General features: G+C 46.4%; 1 protein-coding gene across 1 annotated transcript in view; it reads right to left on the bottom strand.

Moving 5' to 3' along the window:
* The window catches only part of LOC309568471 (cryptochrome-1-like), a 50289-nt gene that overhangs the window by 20497 nt on the left and 6539 nt on the right, over positions 1–23253 (bottom strand). Inside the window, exons 4-7 of the mRNA XM_082274145.1 lie at positions 21196–21314; positions 16666–16820; positions 4013–4153; positions 71–238 (exon numbers count right to left, since the gene is read on the bottom strand). Coding sequence (XP_082130271.1) covers positions 71–238; positions 4013–4153; positions 16666–16820; positions 21196–21314 — 583 coding nt within the window. The remainder of the gene's footprint in view (positions 1–70; positions 239–4012; positions 4154–16665; positions 16821–21195; positions 21315–23253) is intronic.

Genomic DNA, 23253 nt, shown 5'->3' with positions numbered 1-23253 from the left:
TATAGGCCCATTGGTCCCCAGATGTCTGAAACTGTACGAGACCCTATCTCTGCCATCACCCAGCACTCACTTCGCTCCACGCCTTGAGATGCTCCTTGTTCACGTCCCAGTCTACCTGCACACACACAGAATTTCCTTCCATCTTGTCGAAGTTTGGTATTCCTGCCCCCGCAACATAGTAGAATTCCCGCCACAGTAGCTGGCCATGGAGCGACACTGGCGGACTTGAGTGCTTCTTCTAGAAAGAGATAAGAGAAGCCATGATGTACTGCAGTTTATGATCTACACTCAGCTCTGGACCACCTCCACAGCCTTTGAAGTGTCCAAAGCACCACTATAAGGCCCCTTGCATATGAGGCCCGTGTGCACAGGGCTCTACACAGTACCACTCGATACAGCATTCAGCTTCATCCAGGTGCAGCTTGCAAAAGCAACATTTAAATTACAAATGGAATCTGGTGAGAAAGGTCTGTTTTCTTATATATCTCTTGGGGGCTACTGCACTGAGAGCTGCCTGACTTCAGGTTTTTGGGTGCCCTGAATGTGGGGTAACCCAATTCCCTCTTTTTCATTAAAGGCATAGTTCACCTTTACCAACCAACAGCCTGTGCAGAAAAAGGGTGTCTAAAGAAAAACAAGCTATGCAGTTTTGACCAAATTTGAATAATGCCCTTGCTACAGGCATTGGCCATTTATGTACCTGATAAAGCCTGACTAGAAAACTCAGAGGAGACTAAAGCCCCGTACACACTGGTTGAATGCCAGGCGACATCGGTCAGTTGAATGAAAACCGTCCAACATTCGGCCCGTGTGTATGTCAGCTGGTCAGACAGAAGCCAGCTCTCAGCCAATGGATCAGCTGATCGGAGTGTTCTGGTGGGGAGGGCGTCCCCTGGAGCGTTCCCCTGTCAGAACACCATAAGCTCACTGTACCAACGTTGGATTGTTAGTACAGTGACTCTAACCAGAGCCAACTGTTTTTTTACGTTAAAAAAAAAACTCATAGTGTACCAAACTTAAAGCGGAGTTCTGGCCTCAAAAAATGTTTTTCGATACTCCCAGGACAGTCAGGGCTAATGCATTTCAGCAATGATAGCCTCTGAACTGTCCCCGGGTTCACTTACCTTTAAGAAGAAATACTTACCTTGAAAATGTCTTGTCCAGCGCTGCCATCTCAGGTGTGGGCAGCTGAAGCCAGAGCGTCCTCTTTGGTGTCCTCTTCGGTGACGTCGGAGTCCCAGAATGCCCTGCACCGGCCCTGCTTGTCACTTCCGGTGCAGGCGCGTCATCCCTGCACAGCTTCTGGGCATGCATTGACTCCTGGGAGCGATGACGTTCGGCTCCCAGGAGTCAATGCAAGCAGGAGATCATGGCGTGGGCCGTGGCCACAGAGGGAGGAAATGGAAGGAAGGTGAGTATATTTTATTCAAAAACAAGGTAAGTAAAGCAAAAAAAAAAAAAAAAAAATCGGGATTATCCAATTCTTTATCAGGTTACTTAGAGCAAGCGTGTCAAATTTTCGTTTTGAGGCTGGAACTCCACTTTAAAGACAGGCTATACACGGTGCAAATTTGTTTCCTGAAACCGCCGACAGTGTTAAGAGGGAATCCCTCCTGCTGAGTCATTGTATTCTCCCGGTGGGGACGGCTTCCCCCACCAATATAATGGCACGGCAGAAGACAGTGACTATTACTAGCGGCTATACCAGCTGCTAGTAATAGTCATATTCGCAAGTAAAATCTGGCAGGCTGGTTGTATCAAAGTTGATCACAATCATTCAACTTAGTACATTCAGCATGCCAATACAGGGTTCAAATCTCACCCGGTTCCTGCTGAACCTGCCAAAATTCAAACTGTCTATGGCCGGCATAAGAGACTAGATGTTACTGTTCACCTTCACCATCATTAGAGCTCTCCCTCTCTGATTCAAACTCTCGCACGTGTGCTCTCTCCCCCCCTGATGCAGTAGCTCTGAGCACAGCGTTTGAGAGCTCAATCCTGTAATTTTGAAGGTGAACGGTAAGTAACAGCTAATAAAATAACGTCCTAGGAATTTTCCAGATAATAAAATGAAGAAAAAACAGTAATTGCACATATAATTTATGGGAAGATTGTTGTTGAAATGAATGGTCTGGTAACAGGGTCTCTTTAAGCACAGAAGACACGGTGTTGGACGCCATGACTTTTTAAGATAGCCATAGAGGGGTAGTTTTTTTTCGCTTACTCAATGGGCTGAATGAAAAGAAAAACAGACTCCTCAATCTACACAAATGAGGTGGATAGAGGAGAGAGGCTGCTGAGACCAGCTGCTGTAAGAACATATTGATCAACCGCTGCAGCTGCTGATCAAGAAAATCTTTCCAACATTTTTTCAACAAAATGCGAACAAACAATCAACTTTTGTCAAGCAGGCATGGCCATACTCTGACTGAAATTTGTCTGGTCGCTGCTTGACTAGCTGAATTTTGATCCATCAATGGCAAGTTTTGGTTGGCCATGCAAAGCTCGCTCACTCAGATGCAGACGAAGCACTGTATGCCATATTGATTTAGAAATGCAGCACATGGCCGTACAAAGCAAAGGCTTCACTTAGCTTCTTGTGTGTACTGTGACATTTAGCTTTGTGCACTGTTTCTGGCCAATATATGGTGGGCACCTAGCAGGCATAAGCAATCAGGGCAGGCCCTACTATGAGTCCCGCTGGGTCCGCTGGACCCCTGTGGCATTTTGAGAGGGGCGGCGCCAAGGCCGTCTTTAATGCGGGGTAAATGCCGCGGGCCCAGTCACCGTTTTGGGTCCCAAAATAGCTGCCCTTGGAGCCCATGCTGCCTGAACATTGGGGGGGGGGGGCATCCCTCGCCCCATGATGCCACTGTCATTAAGGCAGTGGTAGTCCACAGAGAGCAGGGGAGTGGACGGGGCTGGGAGCGCCACTGACTCTCAGACCCCACCCGATGCAGTCTGTATGGTCGGCAGAAGGCCGAGGCTGCAGGTGCAGCTAAGTAACTGGTTCAGAGTGTGAGCGGCAGTGCGGAGATCCCCGAAGCACGGATTGGATGTGGAGTGAGCTGGCTGGCAGGTAGATCCTTTCCAATGCGATGTGCAATTAAACTGGCTGCGGATTGTCTGACAAGGCTGCACTGATGGACACTGATAGGCTGCAGTGCTGGGCACTGATGAGTTGGCATTAATAGGCTGCACTGATGGACACTAATGAAGCAATGCACACTGGCACTTGAGACTATTCAAGGAGAAACAATGAGCACTAAAGATTAGCAGACTTCCCCTTCTATGAGTATGCAGACACAATTTAAAGTACACACAACACCATCACTAACGTTTTATATAAGCTTTAAAGTGTTAATTTTATATTACATTTTTTTTCTGTAGCATTCACTAAAATAATCCCTGCAATGAATGTTCTTGTTCAGACACTTCCTGTTATATAGTGACAAGGCTCTGTCCCCATCTCCCAACTGTACTCCTGTGGAGGGAGAGTGCTGCAGTCATAAATTAATCCTCCCATGATAAGTAAAGACACTACAGAGGCTAGATTGAATGGGGTAGAGGCTTACTGAATTATTACTACTCTGGCAGTTTGTGAAGAAGTGCTGGCTTTTATTTTGTTTTTTTTATTGTAACACTTAGGATAGTGTATTTACTGGCTGCATCCCAGAGGGAGAACGCAAATTACCATCAGTTTATTTTTTGTGCTCCGGTGTGGTCGCCCTGTCACACGGGCTTCCAATGAAGACTACAAGTGACCATCTTAACAAGCATTACTCAGACATGGTCCACTGCATGCCATGCACCCATCACTGGAGTGCATGTAGGCATGAAATGGCTGCAAAGAGGCTTCAGGAGATCAGCAGTACTGAGATGTAACAAAGGATGAACAAGGGTGAAAACAAGTGTAGAGTGTACAAAGCAAACAAACTTTCATGGAGTTGGGGTTTATATCTACTTTAACTCATTCTTGTACCCTGACTTTAACATTTGATCTAAGGCTCACCCCTTGGTAGATCTCTGCCAATTTCCAGTAAAATGTTCGAGCCGACAGACAGCCAAATTTCATGTAGGGGCTCAGCACAGTGGTACTGGGGGTCAGCGAGTTTGGCTCTGTATTCGGTTTCTGGAAATTACATACCCATGCCTGGGAAGAGACAAAGCAAAAATAAAGCATCACTGAATGTATGAAGTGAAAATACGTTATTTTTATATATATTATAACTGTTTATCATTTTTTATCAACCAAATGATCCGAGCAGAGTCTGTTAAGCTAACTATAGGCATGCAAAGTGGCCGGCGGTGAAATATGACTATACAAGCATTATGAATTTGCATGTTTGGTCTGCAGTGGAGAAAACACCCGCTTATCTCAAGGGGCAAAACAATAGCAATTAGCAGGGAAAATATCATGAAAAATACACCAAATCAATTAAAATGTTCATAAACCCTAATGTCCTGTCCAGTTACAGTGGGGAATATATTCGTTTGATCCCCTACAGATTTTGTAAGTTTGGTTATCATCATAGGTGCATTTTAAATGATAGAGACATATCAACAATCCAGAAAAAAATACACGATACAAATGTTATAAATTGAGTTGCAATTCAGTGAGTAAAAAAAAAAAAGTATTTGATTTCCAAGCAAAGCATAACTTAGTAGTTGGTGGAGAAACCCTTGATGGCAAGCACAGAGGTAAGACGTTTCTTGTAGTCAGTTACCAGGTTTGCACACATCTCAGAAGGGATTCTCCAAATCTTTAAAGGTTTCTTGGCTGTCAATTGGCAACTCAAAATTTTAGCTCCCTCCATAAATTTTCTATAGGATTAAGGTCTAGAGACTGCCTAGGCCACTCCATGACCTAAAAGCGGAGTTCCAACAGTTTTTGTGTTTATTAAAAGTCAGCAGCTACAAAAAAGTGTAGCTACTGACTTTTAATAACACTCACCAGTCCCATGGTCCGGCGATGCGGCCGGCGGGAGCCTCGGTTCTCTCCCTCTTCTCCCCGAAGTGCCGGCATCTCTAGTGTGGGCACCCGGCTGTGACAGCTTGTGGCTTCACAACTCCTCTTTAATGTGCCGCTTCTTGAGCCATTCCTTTGTTGCCTTGGTGGTATGTTTTGGGTCATTGTCATGCCCCATCCACGACCTATCATCAGTGTTCTGGCTGGGGGAAGAAGGTTCTTATCCAAGATTTCACAATACATGGCCCCGTCCATTGGCCCCTCAATGCGGCAAAGTCAGCCTGTTCCTTTAGCAATGAAACAGCTCCAAAGCATAATGTTTCCACCTCCGTGCTTGACTGTAAGGATGGTGTTCTTATGGTCATAATGATACAAATGAGACCCCTCCTGACAAAGTCTGCGTCCAGACGTAACGCGTATAGGGGGCAGAGCCTACACATTGACGTCATATTGTGGCCATCTCTAGGAAGGAAATACATGTCTTAGCCCGATCAGCCTGCTCAAGTGCTATGCTTGTAAGTTTTTATCCTCATTTATATTTACACAATAAAAGGTTTGACAGAGAACACTAGATGTTATCTTCTTGTTCCCTTTATGTTTCAATGTTTTTATTGAAGTTTTTTTGGAAAGAAAGCGTTAACAGTGCACTAGGAGCCAACATGGCTCAATTACTTCATATGTATACTGTAAATATCCCAGAAAACAAGACATACATTAGTGCCAATGCAGAAAAACACAAAAGCAAAATGGGTAGTCAATGAGACTGTAACCTAAAATGTAAACTTAAGTTAGGCATCCAACCAACAGTGTGAAAGCATAGAGACAGACAGACAGACAGACAGCGCCCCCGCTATTACACCCTACAGGACCGACGGTCCGGGCCTGACCCCTCAATGGCGCCCCTACGGGAACTCACTGTGCCCTTCCAGAGGGGACGAACCCCAACCCCGACCCCTATAGCAAACCCTCCACTAGTGGGGGGCACAGCCTGTCGTCCGTGCACCGTCAGAAAAATATCAGAAATTAAGAAAAAAGAGAAAAAATAGATAGAGGGAAAGGGACCAGACTGGGGGAAAAGGAGGAAACTGCAGAGGATTCTTGTTCCCTTTAATATTGTGGAGTATCATCAAGGCTCTAATGAGCCGGATGGAGGGAGAATAAGGTGGAGAGGAGCCAGCAGCATCCTGGATTTATTTATCCCTAGAGGGGAAATGTTTTTCTGGCCCACTGGTAACATAGGGGTCAGAACATGAGGTGAGCGGCACGTTTGCACATGAGCACCATCACTTTTCCTGTTTGCAACAGCACTTTTGTCTGCCTGTTTGCACTGCAGAGTGGGATGTTTTACTGATGGATTCCGCCAAGAGGCACATATGATACAGTATATGGACTTTACTTTTTAGCAACACTTCACTATTGAACATTTTCAAAGTTTATGTTTATTTCCTTTGGCGCAGCACTTTATTTCTGTATTATTTCTTAGGGTCATAGTCGGCATTTTCCTTCCTCCAAACATGCTGAGTCGAGTTAATGCTAAAGAGCTCAATTTTGGTCTCATCTGACCACAGCACTTTCTCCAAATCCCATTGGCAAACTTCAGATGGGCATGTACATGTGCCTTCTTGAGGAAGGGGACCTTGCAGTCGCTGCAGGATTTCAATCTATTATTGAGGTATTGTGTAACCAAGTTTGTTTGGCGACTGTGATCCCAACTGCCTTGAGATCATTTACAAGCTCCTCCCGTGAAGTTCTGGGCTGATCCCTCACTTCCCTTATGATCATCCTTAGCCCATGAGGCGAAATCTTGCATGGAGCTCCAGACCGAGGGCGATTGATGGTTATTTTGTATTTCTTCCATTTGCGAATAATCGCACCAACAGTTGTCTCCTTCTAACCAAGCTTCTTGCTGATTATTTCTTAGGGTCATAGTCGGCATTTTCCTTCCTCCAAACATGCTGAGTCGAGTTAATGCTAAAGAGCTCAATTTTGGTCTCATCTGACCACAGCACTTTCTCCAAATCCCATTGGCAAACTTCAGATGGGCATGTACATGTGCCTTCTTGAGGAAGGGGACCTTGCAGTCGCTGCAGGATTTCAATCTATTATTGAGGTATTGTGTAACCAAGTTTGTTTGGCGACTGTGATCCCAACTGCCTTGAGATCATTTACAAGCTCTTCCCGTGAAGTTCTGGGCTGATCCCTCACTTCCCTTATGATCATCCTTAGCCCATGAGGCGAAATCTTGCATGGAGCTCCAGACCGAGGGCGATTGATGGTTATTTTGTATTTCTTCCATTTGCGAATAATCGCACCAACAGTTGTCTCCTTCTAACCAAGCTTCTTGCTGATGATCTTGCAGCTCATTCCAGTCTTGTGCAGATTTACAATCTTGTCCCTGACATTCTCTGACAGCTCTTTGGTCTTCCCCATGATGGGGAGGTTTGAATGGAAGAAAGATTCTGTAGACAGGTGTCTTTTATACACATAACGAGTTGTCGTTGGGAGCACCTTCTTAAATTGAGAGAACTAATCTGTGTACCGCATGAGCACATACTGTGGCCAGTGTGTCGGAGCCAGAATTATTGTTGGTTGGTAGGGGATCAAATAGTTATTTTACTCACTGAACTGCAACTCAATTTAGAACATTTGTATCATGTGTTTTTTGGTTGTTATTTTGTCTCTATCATTTGAAGTGGTTGTAAAGGCAGAAGGTTTTTTATCTTAATGCATTCTATGCTTTAATATAAAAAGCCTTCTGTGTGCTGCAGCCCCCCTCAGCCCTTCTAATACTTACCTGGGGTCCATCCAGGAGCGGATGAAGAGTCTAGTCTCAGGAGGGGCACTGCCAGAAAATAGGGTGTTGCTTACAGAACGGTTTTGAACAACAGTCTTAACCTTGTTTAAAACAGTGACATGTTTACAATTATGCCACTTCCTCTCAGCGCAGAGGAGGTAGGGAAGAATGGTGAGACCTGCCAACCACACCACAGTAAAATGTTGAGGCCAGCCGCGATAGTGGCTGCGGTCTTAACACTTATCAACTTGACAGGAGATCTTTAAGATTTCCCTGCGGGTCTCCTGATGCACTGTACTGTGCATCTGGGACTCCTTCCCTCCGCCACACACCGCGGCAAAACTAAGTTGGAAGGCTGCTAGAGTGTACTTCTCCATCCGGGACTCATGCCCCCACAGCAGGGGTGCCCAAAATTTGAGGAGAGAGGAACACTTCAGCGCCTTGGTAACTGGTCGTGGGCCACAATGAGTGGAGCGGGCAGATGACAGGTCCATGTCCATGCAGAGAAGACACGGACAAAGCCTTATCTACTCTATGGGCCCTCCGATCCGCCTAGACAGAAGGGGACGGATTCCCTTCTGTTTTTTTAAGTGGATCGGATTGGAGATAGGCGGGTGTAAACGGACCCAAGTCTGTTTACATCTGCCGCTCTATAGAGGTGAATGGAGGGTTCGATTGGGTCCACATGAAAAACAGACAGGCGGACCCGATTAGATTGATTGTGTGAAAGGGGCCTGAAGCTGCTTTCACACGGATGTCATTTACCTGCACCTCAACTGACCTCAATCTTTACTTCTTCCTTAGGATTACTGCAGGTATCGCTGGATGCTGCTGTCCCAATGGCGGGTATGGCTGATGGCTGTGGCTGGCTGTCCTACAGGGCTGGTACTGCTAGTGGGTTCTGCTGGCTGGTACTGCTAGCAGGTTCTGCTGGCTGGTACTGCTAGCGGGTTCTGCTGGCTGGTACTGCTAGCGGGTACTGCTGGCTGGTACTGCTAGCGGGTACTGCTGGCTGGTACTGCTAGCTGGTACTGCTGGCCGGTACGGCTAGTGGGTTCTGCTGGCTGGTACGGCTAGTGGGTTCTGCTGGCCGGTACTGCTGGTGGGTTCTGCTGGATGGTACTGCTGGCTGGTGCTGGTGGATACTGCTGACTGGTACTGCTGGCGGATACTGCTGGCTGCTACTGTTGGTGGGTATTGCTGGCTGTTACTGCTGGCTGGTATTGCTGGCTGTTACTGCTGGCGGGTACTGTTGGTGGGTTCCCGACGCACCATTCCTGAGCATCAGGGAAACGCTGCCTTCCAGTATCGCTCCTGTCACAGGTGGAAGCGGAGTGCATTTGGTATCACTCCGCCTGTGACAGGAGCCGGCGCTATACAGGAAGCATCAGCTCTGCTTCCTCTAGTGCCGGGTTCGTTATTTACAGTGATGCTCGGGGATGGCTTACTGGCCCGCCTGCTCAGAGCAGGAGGGAGAGTCACTAATATTTTGCCCCGTTGCCCCAGCCCCCCCCCCTCCCCCCAGATCTGCCCCTGGGTACATCTAGACAAAGCGATGTTGCGGGAGTCTCTCAACTGCCCGGGACTTCCCTACTCATTGGCTAAAACAGCAGCGCAGAGTCAATGGCTCCCACTGCTGTCAAAGTCACTCAGCCAGCCAATGAGGAGAGAGAGTGGATGGGGCCAGGCTGTGGCTCTGTGTCTGAATGGACACAGGAAGCGATGGTTCAGCTCGGGTGCCCCCATAGCAAACTGCTTACTCTTGGGGCACGCAACAGGATGGAGGGGCCAGGAGAGCTAAAGAGGGACCCGAGAAGAGGAGGATCCAGGCCGCTCTGTGCAAAACCACTTCACAGAGCAGGTAAGTATAACATGTTTTTTTTAAAAAAAAAAAAAGAGACTTTACAATCACCTGAAAATACACCTATGGTAACAATATAGACCCTTCATTTCTTTGTAAGTGGGCAAACTTACAAAATCTGCAGGGATCCAATAATTATTTTCTCCACTGTATTTAGGTTGGGTACACAAACTGCAATCAGTACATCCAATGTGCATGTGCAGCTCAGTGTACAATCTAAGGAGGATTGTGAACAGGCAGGTAAGTTTGATTTATGACAGAATAGACATAACATAGCAGCACAGTGGCTTAGGGGTTAGCATGTCTGCCCTGCAGCACAGGGGTCCCCGATTAGAGTCCCCATCAGTACACTATCTGCATGATGTTTTTATGGAACAAATAAAGATATTCTTCTGATAACACCCAAGATGGCTGCCTCACCATCTGCCCCAACAGCAGATAAAGCGCTTTGAGTCTCTTGGAAGAAAAGCACTATATAAAAAACAATGAAAAATAAAACTTCTGCAATAAAAAGCCTGCCTGCTCAAATGTCTTTGTTTGCATTTTAGTTCTGCTTTAATGCCTACCAGAAAGGTAACTAATATTATATAAAAGTGCTGAATACCAAAACCACTTCAACAACTACAAACCAGCAGGATAATAAAAAACAGAACAGAAACAACTCCAACTGCTATTCATGTCAGTTAGTCCCTCTGGTCGACTGTTGGATTTGATACAAATAGATGGATATCTTACAAGCTCAGGACTGTCAACATTCTTAGAACTCGTGATAACCGATGAGTCATTCTTCATGTGTGGGGTGGCCTGGTCCCTTACAACATCTCAATGAAAAAATTGAATTTTTGTAAGAACTTACAGTAAAATTCTTTTCTGAGTCCTCTGACAGTCACCGCCCACTCATACATACAATCTGCACGTCTGGGTATTGGCCTCCTCCACAGGAGTAAGCTAGGCAGAAGATTTTGTTAGAATATTCACAAAAACTTTGTATAGACACACCTACAGGGGGCTGTCCCTATGGTCAATACCCGCAGCTAGCTGCATTCCCAATTCAGTTTGGTAGCAAGCAGTATAGAGATCCACGAACCCCAAAAGAGGGACGGGAGGCGGCGACTGTCAGAGGACTCAGAGAAAAGAATTTTACGGTAAGTTCTTACAAAAATTCTATTTTCTCTTACGTCCTCTGACAGTCGCCGCCCACTCATACAATCTGCACGTCTGGGATGTCCCAAAGCAGTGTAGATGTGAGGGGTGGGAAAACGTAACCGTCAAGAAAGGCAACGCAGCACCCAGGTCAGAGAAAAGAACCTTTTCTGAACCAGAAAGGTAAACACTGGGCAATAAGAAAGCTCAACAGGAGCGAAAATCCAGGAAAACAAATAAAAGGGGAAACCCCAACAGGAGGAGACAGGCCAAAACTACCCTGTCTACCCTACCTTTGCGGCCAAAAGAGGCATCCGCTGATGCCAAGACATCAAGTTTGTAAAATCTAGTAAAGGTATGCACGGACGACCAGGTCGCCGATTTGCACACCTCAGTCACCGACACCTGATGGCGGAAGGCCCAAGACGCACTAATCGCTCTGGTAGAGTGCGCTGTGACAGGGAAAGGAGGAACCTGATCCCTAATTGAATAGGCCTAGACAATCGTCTGCCTGATCCATTTTGCTCTGGTTGCCGCAGACGCAGCCGTACCCTTCCAAGGTCCCTCAGGAAGGACAAAAAGACAATCCGACTTTCTGAAGGATTCAGTAGACGACAGGTAAACCCTGATCGCCCGTACCACATCCAAGGAATGCAAGGCAAACTCCTTAGGATGCTTAGGCTTCGCACACAGCGAAGGTAAGACAATGTCCTCGTTGAGATAGAAATCCAAAACCACTTTTGGAAGGAAGGACTGATGAGGTCGCAAGACCACTTCATCCCTATGAACAACCAGATAGGGGGAGCGGCAAGACAGGGCCGCCAACTCCGACACTCTGCGAGCAGATGTGATCGCCACCAGAAAGGCAACTTTCCGTGACAGCACCGGCAGAGGAATCTCCAGGATGTTCTCAAAGGGAGGACGTTGCAAAAATGGACAGAACCAAAATTCAGGTCCCAAGGAGGAAAGAGTGCCCTCCTAGGAGCCAGATGACGCACCCCTTGAATGAAGGTGCGGATCAATGAATTTGACGCCAAAGAGCACTGAAAAAGAATGGCCAGCGCAGACAACTGGCCCTTAATAGTGGTCAGCACAAGACGCTGCCCCACACCAGTTTGCAGGAAAGCCAACACTCTCGCCACCGAAAAGGAGCATGGATGGAACCCCTGCAACTCGCACCAGGCGAAATAAGCCTTCCAGGTATGATAATAAATTTTACCTGAGGAGGCCTTCCTGGCCTTGAGCAAGGTAGGAATGATCGCCGAGGAGAGACCTCTGTCTCTCAAGACCTGGCTTTCAACAGCCACGCCGTCAAAGCCAGCGACTGTAAAGCAGGATGGAAGATCGGCCCTTGAGACAGAAGATCGTCTCTTAGCGGGAGCTGCCAGGGAGGCTCGACGACCAGTTGCATGATGTCCGCGTACCAAGACCGACGCGGCCAGTCTGGGGCCACCAGAATCACCAACTTCGGTTCCGAGACCAACCTGTGGAGGAATCTGGACAACAACTGAATCGGGTGGAAAAGGCATAAATCAGCCGATACCGATGCCAAGGCACCACCAACGCATCCGATGCGTCCACCAGAGGGTCGCGCGTTCGTGCCACGAACCTTCCCACCTTGTTGTTGAGACGCGAACAGATCCACGTCCGGGGATCCCCACCGCGCACACAGCATCTGAAACACCTCCGGGTGGAGGGACCATTCCCCTTGGTCCAGGGTCTGGCGACTCAGATAGTCTGCCTGCCAGTTCTCCACACCTGGAATGTGAACTGCTGAAAGCGCCGGGACCTGCGTCTCGGCCCAGGACAGAATCACGGCCACTTCCTTGGCCGCCCGGGCACTCTTGGTGCCCCCTTGGTGATTGATGTAAGCCACCGCAGTTGCGTTGTCCGTCTGCACACGCACTGGGCAGCCCCGAAGACGATCCGACCAACGGAGCAAACACAGCCTGATTGCCTGCAGTTCCAAGACATTTATTGGCAGGGAAGATTCCCCCTCCGACCAAGTGCCCTGGGCAGACAACTTGCCCAGAACTCCACCCCAGCCCGACAGGCTGGCGTCCGTGGTGACCACAGTCCATAGCAACGGACGAAAGGACTTGCCTTCCTTCAGAGCCGGAGACTGGAGCCACCACAGGAGATCCAATCTGACTTAGGGGCTCAAAGCAATCCTCCTTTCCAAGGACGGAGGATGCCTGTCCCACCGGACCAGAATCTCCACTTGGAGACCTCATGTGAAACTGTGCAAATGGGATCGCCTCAAAAGCCGACACCATCAAGCCCAGGGACCGCATGCAGGTCCAAAGCGAGGAGAACTCATTGTCCCTGAGGGACCTGACCTCGTCCTGCAGGATCCGGAGCATGTCCTCCGGAAGAATCATCCCCAGGTAAGGGAGGCGAACAGAAGGGGACAAAGTCGACTTCTGAAAATTGATGGTCCACCCGAACTCCTGGAGCGTCTGAACCGCGATCGACAGATCGCGCAACAGAGTGGCACTGGAGCTCGACCTAATAGGAGATCGTCCAGGTAACCAAGGATGGCAATCCCCTGTACCCGCAACAAGGCTAGAAAAGGAGCCAAACCTTGGTAAAAACCCTTGGAGCCGAAGCGAGGCCGAAAGGCAAAGCCACGAACTGATAGTGCTCCTCCTCGTAAATAGGGATGTGTAGATAGGCATCCTTGAGGTCGATAGAAGCCAGGAAATCCCCTGAACTCAGGGATGCCACCACCGACCGGAGGGACTCCATTCGGAACTTCTGAACCCGCACAAAGCGGTTTAGAAACTTCAAGTCCAGAATCGGACGGAACCTTGCTCTCCTTTCTGGGCACTGTGAACCTGTCCCGCTGTGGAACCAGGACAACTACCCCTTGGGCGAGGGGATCCTGAGCCGCCCGATGGAGATCTCAGAAATGTTGGGGGGTTAAATGAAGATTTGAGGGAAAGAATCTGTCTGCTGGGCGTGATCGAAACTCGATCTTGTACCCTGACCGAATGAGTTCTTGAACCCACCTGTCCTGAATCTTGGCCAGCCAAGGTTCGGGAAAATAGCGCAGACGTCCCCCCACCCCTGAACCGGGTAAGTGCGCCCCTTCAGGTCGAAGCGGACTGAGCCACTGTGCCAGTGTGGGCGGCTTTTGACTTGCCCGCCCAAGGCTTCTTCTGGCCTCTAGAGGCCTTGAAGGACTTACCTTTGTCTTGTGCCTTGAAGGCTCGAAAGGACCCCTGGTTAGGTTTAAAGGAGGGACCCCACTTGCCGCGGAATGATTTTCCCCTGGACACCTGGGGCAACAGAGTGCTCTTGCCCCCAGTGATCCCCTTGACCAGTTCATCCAGAGAGTTCCCAAAAAGACAACTCCCCGCATAAGGGATGTCAGACACTGTCTTCTTGGAAGATTGGTCGGCCGACCAGCTTTTTTAACCAAACGATGCGACGAATCGCAACTGCGACTGCTGAAAGCTGTGTGACTAAAGGGGCCTCATGTAAGGCCGCGTCACACAGGTATAAAACAGCCTGACCCATTTGATCCACCATCTCCAGAGCAGCCGGAGAGGCGGAGTCAGCAATCAGAGTGCGCTTAAGCGCCTTGGCCCACTCAACAACGGCCTGAGAGACCATTACCGAAGCAAACACGGGTTTCAGCAAGGAACCCGCTACCAGATAGATGTGGCGGGAAAGAGTTTCCACCCGCCTATCCGCCGGGTCTTTAAACACTGGAGAATCCTCCGCGGGCATTAAGGTGGCCTTATTTAACCTGGACACAGTGTGGTCCACCTTAGGAGCCGCAGTCCAGCGAGAATCCACCGGATCCGCAAAGGGATAACGGTACTGAAATCTCTTCGGCACCACAAAATTACGTTTTAAAATGACGCCATTGTTCATTCACAGTATCGTGAAACTCTGCAGGACAAGGAGAAAGGAAGACCGCTTACCCGACAGGTGGGGCTCATCATCCAAATTTAAAGTGTCTTTCACAGAGCTAATAAGCGCGGACACCGCAGCGCGGTCCTGTGCTGATCTGGAGGAATCCTCCTCCTCCACATGTGACTGAGAGGACTGAGACCCCTCAGGGGGTATCCTGTCCGTGGCAACCAAATCTGGCTCTGAATCGGAAGACTGAGAGGGCACAGGCCTTTTCCTAGAAACCCGGTCAGATATCAACAAATCCACTTTTGACGCTAAAGTCGCAAGTGCATCAGTAAGGGAGACTATAGCAGAGGATTCAGGAGTACCTGAACCCTCTGCCAGATCTGGGGGGAAATTTGCTATCCTGGGACTCCATAATAGCAATCTCAATTTAAATCACGTTGGCCCTTTAAAATCGGCGAATCCCGCGGTCCCCACCGCAAATAGGGAACAAGTCCTGTGCTACAGGAAACTGCAAAAAATGAATGCTAGGAGAAATGCAGGCCAGGAAACACAATAAAAGCCCCCCACAGAGTGCTATACTTGCCACACTGCTGAATCGATCTGAATGTGAAGAAAGAGGAAGTGACCTCACGCCTCTAGAGGCAGACACAGCCCTGTGCCACAAGAAAATGGTTGCCAATACAAGTCTATGGGAAAAGCTCTGGGAAAATGGCTGCTGTCCACATATGGACATTTTGCACACACTAAAGATGGCGCCCGATTGGCGCCAACAGCATAGTAGCAAATGGCTGCTGCCCTCGCAATGAGGCCAAACAGCCTTCCCACACCTAAAATGGCGGCTGCGCGGTTTTGCGCCGATTGCGGCCCCCACACATCATGTACTGTTCCCCAAATAGTTGCACAAGCACCTCAGGGACATAGGAGACCCCCGCAACCCCCCAGGGACCGGGAAGAGATCCCCGCAGTGACCGGGAAGGGCCCGCACCTACAGACATGAGGGGGACATTACAGAACCCATACCAAACTGCCATCCCCATAAAACAGAGGGCCCACATACACACCCCAAAAGACAATGCCAGAGACAGAGGGGTAGCATGGTACTCACCGGTCCAGCGAAAACTTGAGTACCGCTCTGTGACAGGAAGCCTCTCACTCTGAGTGGTGGTGCCGTCAGTCGAAGGGGACGCTAGCAACACGCGGGCGTACCGCAGTTGAGACATCCTGGCGAAGATAGCAACTCGCAGGCTCGACCCCGAAGTCAGGGACATAGTCGTTTGCAAGGCCTGGGCGTACCAATAACCTGCTAACGCTCGATGGCAGGCTGGGATTCCGTAAGGCTCTAGAATAACCAGAGTGATTCCCAGCTCCACAAAACGCTGTAGTCTTCCGAAGTCCGACCAAGCGCAGGAACAAATAAAAAAGCTATCTTTTAAAGAAAAAACACTTTTCTAGAGAGAAAAAATAAAAAGAAAGAAGGCTGAGACAGCAGCCCCAGCCAGGGAAAAGCCAGCCTACTCCTAAGCTAGGCAGCAGCAAACTGAATTGGGAATGCAGCTAGCTGGGGGTATTGACCATAGGGACAGCCCCCTGTAGGTGTGTCTATACAAAGTTTTTGTGAATATTCTAACAAAATCTTCTGCCTAACTTACTCCTGTGGAGAAGGCCAATACCCAGACGTGCAGATTGTATGAGTGGGTGGCGACTGTCAGAGGACGTAAGAGAAATAGAAATCTTGGGACAGTTGTTCACAGAGCTAACAAATTGGGATAATAATTTGAAAGTTAAATTCACTTGGGTTAAAATAAAAGATCCTTATCCTTGTGTAAAGGTTTGTAAGTTGATCCTTATGTATTAAATTTATTTTCTGGAGTGTTCCTTTATACTAGTATAGTGCACAGGTTATTGCTTTCTTGTGCATTGATCTGAAAAAAATTTCTAAATATACAAAATGGAATGTAGAGGAACATTGGCTATAATTATCCAACACAAAATATTATTTGATTGGAATAAATTTTCGAAGGTCCTGACCGTTCTCTTCATGTTGAGGTCCAGCCTCTGCAGTGCCTCGGTCTCTCCGCCAGGATACAAATGAGGTCCGAGCTGTGAGGGGTCTTGTCCTAGCTCTTCTAGGGTGGGAACACCATATTTCTCATCGTAGGATGGCTTCCACAGAGTGCAACAATCTAAATGACGACAGAAAGAAGTGCGTCAGTCCATCAGAGTTCCCCAGTACCTATCTGCAGTCATTTAGAGTACCCGAGTACCTATCTGCAGCCCATTCATCATAGAATATACGTTAGGGTGTTTGCTTTCCAAAATGGAGTCATTTTGTGGGTGTTTCCATTGTCCTGGTGCTTCAGGGTCTTCAAAATTGTGATAGGTTGTAATGAAATTCTAGGTGTAATTTATGCTGCTAGAACGCCTGGAGGTGCTACTTGGATGTTGGGCCTCTCTATGTGGCCATGTTGTGTAAAAGTCTCACACATGTGGTATCGCAATACTCCGGAGGAGTAGCAGAATGTTTTTGGGGTGAAAATATTTGCTATGTCCATGCTATGTATTAGAAAAATCTTATAAATTGACAACTTTGTGTAAAAAAAAAAAAAAAAATAGTTTTCATTTTCTTTCCACATTTTCCAAAAACTTGTGGGGAAAAAAATAACATATTCAAAAGACTCATAATGTCTCATAGAATATACGTTGGGGTGTTTGCTTTCCAAAATTGGGTCATTTTGTAGTTAATTCAATTGTCCTGTTGCTCCAGGGCCTTCAAAAATGTGATAGGTCGTCAGGAAATTATATGTGTAATTTATGCTCCTAGAATGCCTGACGTTGCTCCCTGCATGTTGGGCCTCTCTATGTGGTCAGGCTGTGTAAAAGCCTCACACATGTGGTATCGCCATACTGGAGTAGCAGAATGTATTTTGGGGTGTAATTGCAAATATGCATATACTGTGTGTAAAAAATAACTTGTTATTATGACAATTTTGTGTAATAAAAAAAATAATAATAATTTCTTAATTTTCCCAAGAATTGTGGGAAAAAATTACAACTTCAAAAAAACTCACCTTGCCTCTTAACAAATACCTTGGACTGTCTACTTTCCAAAAAGGGGTCATTTGTGAGCTATTTGTACTGTCCTGACATTTCAGGGCCTCAAGAAATTAAATAGGCCGTCAGTACATCAGGTGTGATCAATTTTCATTGATTGGCACCAAAGCTTGTAGACTCTATAACCTTCACACAGACTAAGTAATATCCTCTAATTTGATTTATTTTTACCAAAGATATGTAGCAGTATAAAGGAAGCTTTTCAAAAAAAATAAAATAAATAAATAAAATAAATTCGCTCTTTTCTCACCTATATTGCAAAAAATAAAAAACCGAGTGGTGATTAAATATCACCAAAAGAAAGCTCTATTTGTTTAGAAAAAAAAATGATAAAATATTTGTTTGGGTACAGTGTTGCATGACTGAGTAATTGTCATTCAAAGTGTAAGAGCACTAAAAGCTGTAAATTGGTTTGGGCAGAAAGGGGGGTGAAAGTGCCCTGTATTGCATTGGTTAAATTGTTCCTCTGTTTAACCCCTTTATTTACTCTAATCAGCCCTATTAACTTCTTATTCTCCTTCTCCATTTAATTATTTTTTCCTGCTGATTTTTTTTTTTTTATTTACTTCTATTTCATAAACTAATAATAATTAAAATGTTTTGTTTTGTTTGCTTTGTTCATTAATATTTTTACACTTTTAACATATATTTACACGTTTCACATTGAAATAAAAACCACAAAAAAAAAAAAAAAAATGGATTTCCTTTGAAAAATAACTTTTCAATGCTTTGTACCATTGCTGACAGCTGAAGTGTAAACAAAAAAGTTGCAGTAGTGGGCAAAAAGACCCTAATTTAACTTAACCACTTGCCTACTGTGCACTTAAACACCCTTCCCATCCAGGCCAATTTTCAGCTTTCAGCGCTCGCACACTTTGAATGACAATTGCGCGGTCATGCTACACTTTACCCATATGAAATTTTTATCATTTTTTTCACACAAATAGAGATTTCTTTTGGTGGTATTTAATCACCTCTGGGTTTTTTATTTTTTACCAAAAAAAAGAAAAAAAGACAGAAAATTTTGAAAAAAAAAAAAAAAGTTTTTCTTATTTTCTGAAAATTTTGAAAATAAATTTTTCTCCCTCACTGATGTGCGCTGATGAGGCGGCACTGATAGGCTGCACTGATGGGCACTAATGAGGTGGCACTTATGGGCACTGATGAGGTGGCACTAATATGCCGCACTGATGAGCATTGATAGGCGGCACTGATAGGCGGCACTGATGAGCACTGATAGGGCACTGAGCTCTGCTGGGCACTGAGAGGTGGCACTGCTGGGCACTGAGAGGCGGCACTGACGGGCGGCACTGATAGGCGGCACTGATGGGCACTGGCGGATGGCACTGATGGACACTGACGGGTGGCACTGATGAGCACTGATGGGCGGCACTGATGAGCACTGATAGGCGGCACCATCAGTGCCCACACTCAGTGCCCATAGTGCTGCCAGTCAGTGCTCATCAGTGCCTAGATGAGCAGGCACTGATGGGCACTGACTGGCAGCACTATGGGCACTGATTGTGGGCATTGATGGGGCACTGATAGGCGGCACTGATGGACACTGGCGGATGGCACTGATGGACACTGACGGGTGGCACTGATGAGCACTGATGGGCGGCACTGATGAGCACTGATGGGCGGCACCATCAGTGCCCACACTCAGTGCCCATAGTGCTGCCAGTCAGTGCTCATCAGTGCCTAGATGAGCAGGCACTGATGGGCACTGACTGGCAGCACTATGGGCACTGAGTGTGGGCATTGATGGGGCACTGTGGGAACTGATGGGGGGCAATGTGTGTGTTTTTTTTACCTTTAGTAATCAGGGCACTGGTGATCAGTGCCCTGATTACATTTCTCTGTGTCCCCAGCGGCTGTCGGCTCCCCCTCCTTCCTCACACTGCAGTGTCTGTGTGAGGAAGGAGCGCCGGCGATGAGAGATGATCTCATATGTTTACATATGAGATCATCTCTCATTGGACGGCTTGATCACGGGGTGAATGGCCGCTGTGATTGGCCATTCACCACGATCTGTGATCGGCCGTGTCCAAGGGATACGGCCGACACAGATTCTCCCCCATGCGCGCTCGCGGGAGCGCGCGGGGAGAGTCTTTCTGGGAGGCCGTTTAAAAACGGCCTCCCGAAAATTCAAGTCCGCGCTGCAGCCGTATATAGGCTGTAGCGCGGATGGGAAGGAGTTAAGGTAATTTTTTTTTTTTCTTTACACATTAAAAAATATTTTTCATTACATTTCTTTAAATTTGATTGAAGCAAAGAGTATTAGGTCTTATTTTATTGCCATCTTGTTTGATAACCTAATGTTCAGGGGTTGTAAATCTTCAAAATAAAGTTCTTCAAATCGTGAGAGAATCGTGATCTTTATTCTAAGCAAAAAAAAAATCATGATTCTCATTTTATCTAGAAATGCGCAGCTCTAATGTCCGGCCTTATAGTCAAGTCAACTGATGTGTAATGCAGCGAAATTCAATCCTTGCATCTAGTCTTAAATGACCCATTGTCAAAAGGTCATCGTGGTGGCTATTCCCCATCCGGGGAGGGTGTGACACACGGATCAGGTGTTCTCTAGAGGTGTACTATTGGCCCCTCCAGGTATTAGTACCCTTATATATCATGCTGAGCACCCTGCTTTATCGTCTATTATGTTTTTGGCATACCAGCTGATGTGCTATATGCCATTTCTGCTGGCCGATGACATTTTGGCAGCTTACGTGCATCCTCATTATTTTTTGATGACTCCTCATCCACCCTCCCCGCTGATTACAAATTTTTCTACCCATATTGTCATTACCGACTGACCATACACAGAACATTGATCCATTAGCTCCAGAGAAAGCTTAAGGCGAAACATGTCGAGCACTATGGCTCAACTGAACTCTATGATTATGTGCTAACACATCGTTCGATCTTCCTGGGAAGACAGTATATCTTCCTGTCACCTTCGGATAGGATCGCCTCGATGTGAAGTATTATTGAATTTGCAATTGTTATCTAAATGCTTTGTATCTGCCCACCACTTTATTAGCAATGTAACTACCACAATTGCTCATGTTGTATCAGTATGTTTCCCTCTATGAATGGGATATTATATCGTTATGTTTTTTTGTGATTTTTTCTTTGATGATTTTATATCAACTATTTAATAAAATGTTATACTTTTAAGTATCTAGTGCCTGCAAAGTCCACGTTTCTTTCCTTTCAGTTTTCCTATTGTCAAAAGGGGTTAAAGGGCATTCACAAGGCCATAAGCATAAGCCATGGCATACATGTGCAGAGGATTAATGCCAGGACAAAAAGCATAGCCTCTCAGATGTGAGGCCACGACCCATGGGTCATTTTTATGTTTCACTTGAGTAACAGTATATACAGTTAAATACATTTTGAAGGAATAAGCAGAAACTTTCACCAACCCATTAACACAGTCCTTACCTTTCATGTCATCCTTTGTTGGCGCTTTATAAGGCCGCTTTGGGGGTCCTATGGATGCCAGCACAGTCTGCAGACGGACATAAGTCAGCGGGGGCTTCCCGTTGTTCTCAGCAATAACCCTGCACATGCAGAAAACATTACATATAGTACACTGCAAAATTTTACTTATGTAAATAGCATAAATCCATGGAGTACACTCAGCAAAGAGACCATGCAGTCCTCTACAAGATCACAGACTGTAGAGAATCAAAGTATAGCTTTTAGCATTTATTAGAAGGACACAGTCACTTTCTTGTTTAAATTTGATTAGTAAAAATATTTTAATTAGTAAAAAGGTCTCTGATAATAGTCAATACATTTATGGAGTGGCTGTATAAGTTCTAATAAGAAATGTAAAATGGCATAATAAAATCAAGCATCCAGCTTTGCGCATTGTATGCCGCAGCCAGTCATTCATCTTCTCTTATGGAGATTTTCCAGCATGTTGGAGACTCCCTCTATGGGCAAAGCCTGGACCTTCTCTCCTCTACAAAGTACAAGGAAGGGTCAAAGTAATGCCTGAGCTCTGCTGTCACTGTCAGCTGATAATAATGGCGGTTTCCAGATCGTTAACGATTTGAAAACAGTCAGATTGGTCCCCACCATTCAGTCCAAGGAAGATATCTGGCTTCCATCCGTGGCCTAAAACCCTACTACAATGTCCTGCGGTCACATGTTCTAACTGCATGACTATGTTGGGTGAAAATATAACAAAGTGTGTCTGAACCCCAAAAAACAAAAATGTAATATATTACAGCTTACCAGTCCTTAGATGTGGTGACTGCATTTGTTTTCTTTTTTTTTTTTGGGCTTTTTATGCTTTACTTTGACCTGGTGATTCTGTCTCCGCTCCTGTGCTGAGGTGACAATGTTTATTAACCCTACTGTATCAGGGAAACTGAAGAGATAGGACTTTGGACCCCATCCCTAACTTATCCACACAACATGGGGGGGGGGGGGGCATTGTTCTTTAGCCCTCAAAATACTGTAGCTGGCTTAGTAGTAATTGACAAGAGTCAGCATAGGCAGAGGGCACAAGAAGTTACTAGTGTAAAAGATTTCTGGTAGGAACAACTATTTTTTTTATTTAAATAGATATAACAAAACTCTTTCAATTGTATAATTAACAGAATAAAGGATCACAATTTGCTGTTTTGTTATGGGGTTTAGATACACATCCATTTCAACAGCAAGGCAGTTTTTTATTGTTTTTTTAAGCAGCCCCAAAGTAATTATGTCTTCCAGTGGGAATAAAGTGGTTGGGCTACAAAAGGAAGGTAAACAGCCTTTAGATAGCAGTGTTTGTCACATTCAACCAATATACTTTACATACTGTACTTCTACATAGGTCCCTGTCCTCAGGAAGCTCACAGTCCCGGGTCCCCATCTCACATTCATACATACACATATTAGGGCCAATTTAGAAAGGAGCCAATAAATCCTACCAGCATGTCTATGAAGTATGGGAGGAAACCAGGGAATCCAGGAGGAAAACATGCAAACTCCATGCAGACAGTGTCCTGGGCTGGGGTTTGAGCTGAGAACCCCAGTGCTATGAGGCAGAAGTGCCAACTACAATGCCATACCACTAAGGCATTTCCTCACTTGTCTAAGTGGCTTCCTTAGTTATTAGATCATGTCCAGTTGAATTTGACCTATTACTACTCACTATACCATGATCTGGATGAAAAAGACCTACACAGGCTTTGTTTGCTTTGCAACAGCCCTGAAGTGAGATTGCGTGCTGGTGAGGGTAAAAAAGGATAGCATTTTGTATGCCCCCTCACTGTTTACTCCCATCTTCTGGACCACTCTCATTTCCTACCTCCCTTTCCCTTACCTTGCCTTACTCCCCTTCCCCCCATACACAGTTACTAAGTATTATACCACTAAGACACCCCGTTCACACTGGTGCGACCTGTCAGGCGACCTGGTCGCCTGACAGGTCGCCGTAGGTCGCCTGCCATAGAGAAGCTGTGGACCCGTTCTAATAGGAGTGACACAAGTCGCTCCGACTTA

This window comes from Pelophylax lessonae (assembly GCF_965119305.1).
Source record: "Pelophylax lessonae genome assembly, chromosome: 12".
In the NCBI taxonomy this organism is placed as follows: domain Eukaryota; kingdom Metazoa; phylum Chordata; class Amphibia; order Anura; family Ranidae; genus Pelophylax; species Pelophylax lessonae.
Note: the sequence above shows the minus strand (reverse complement) of the source record. Positions and strands in the feature narration are given on the sequence as shown.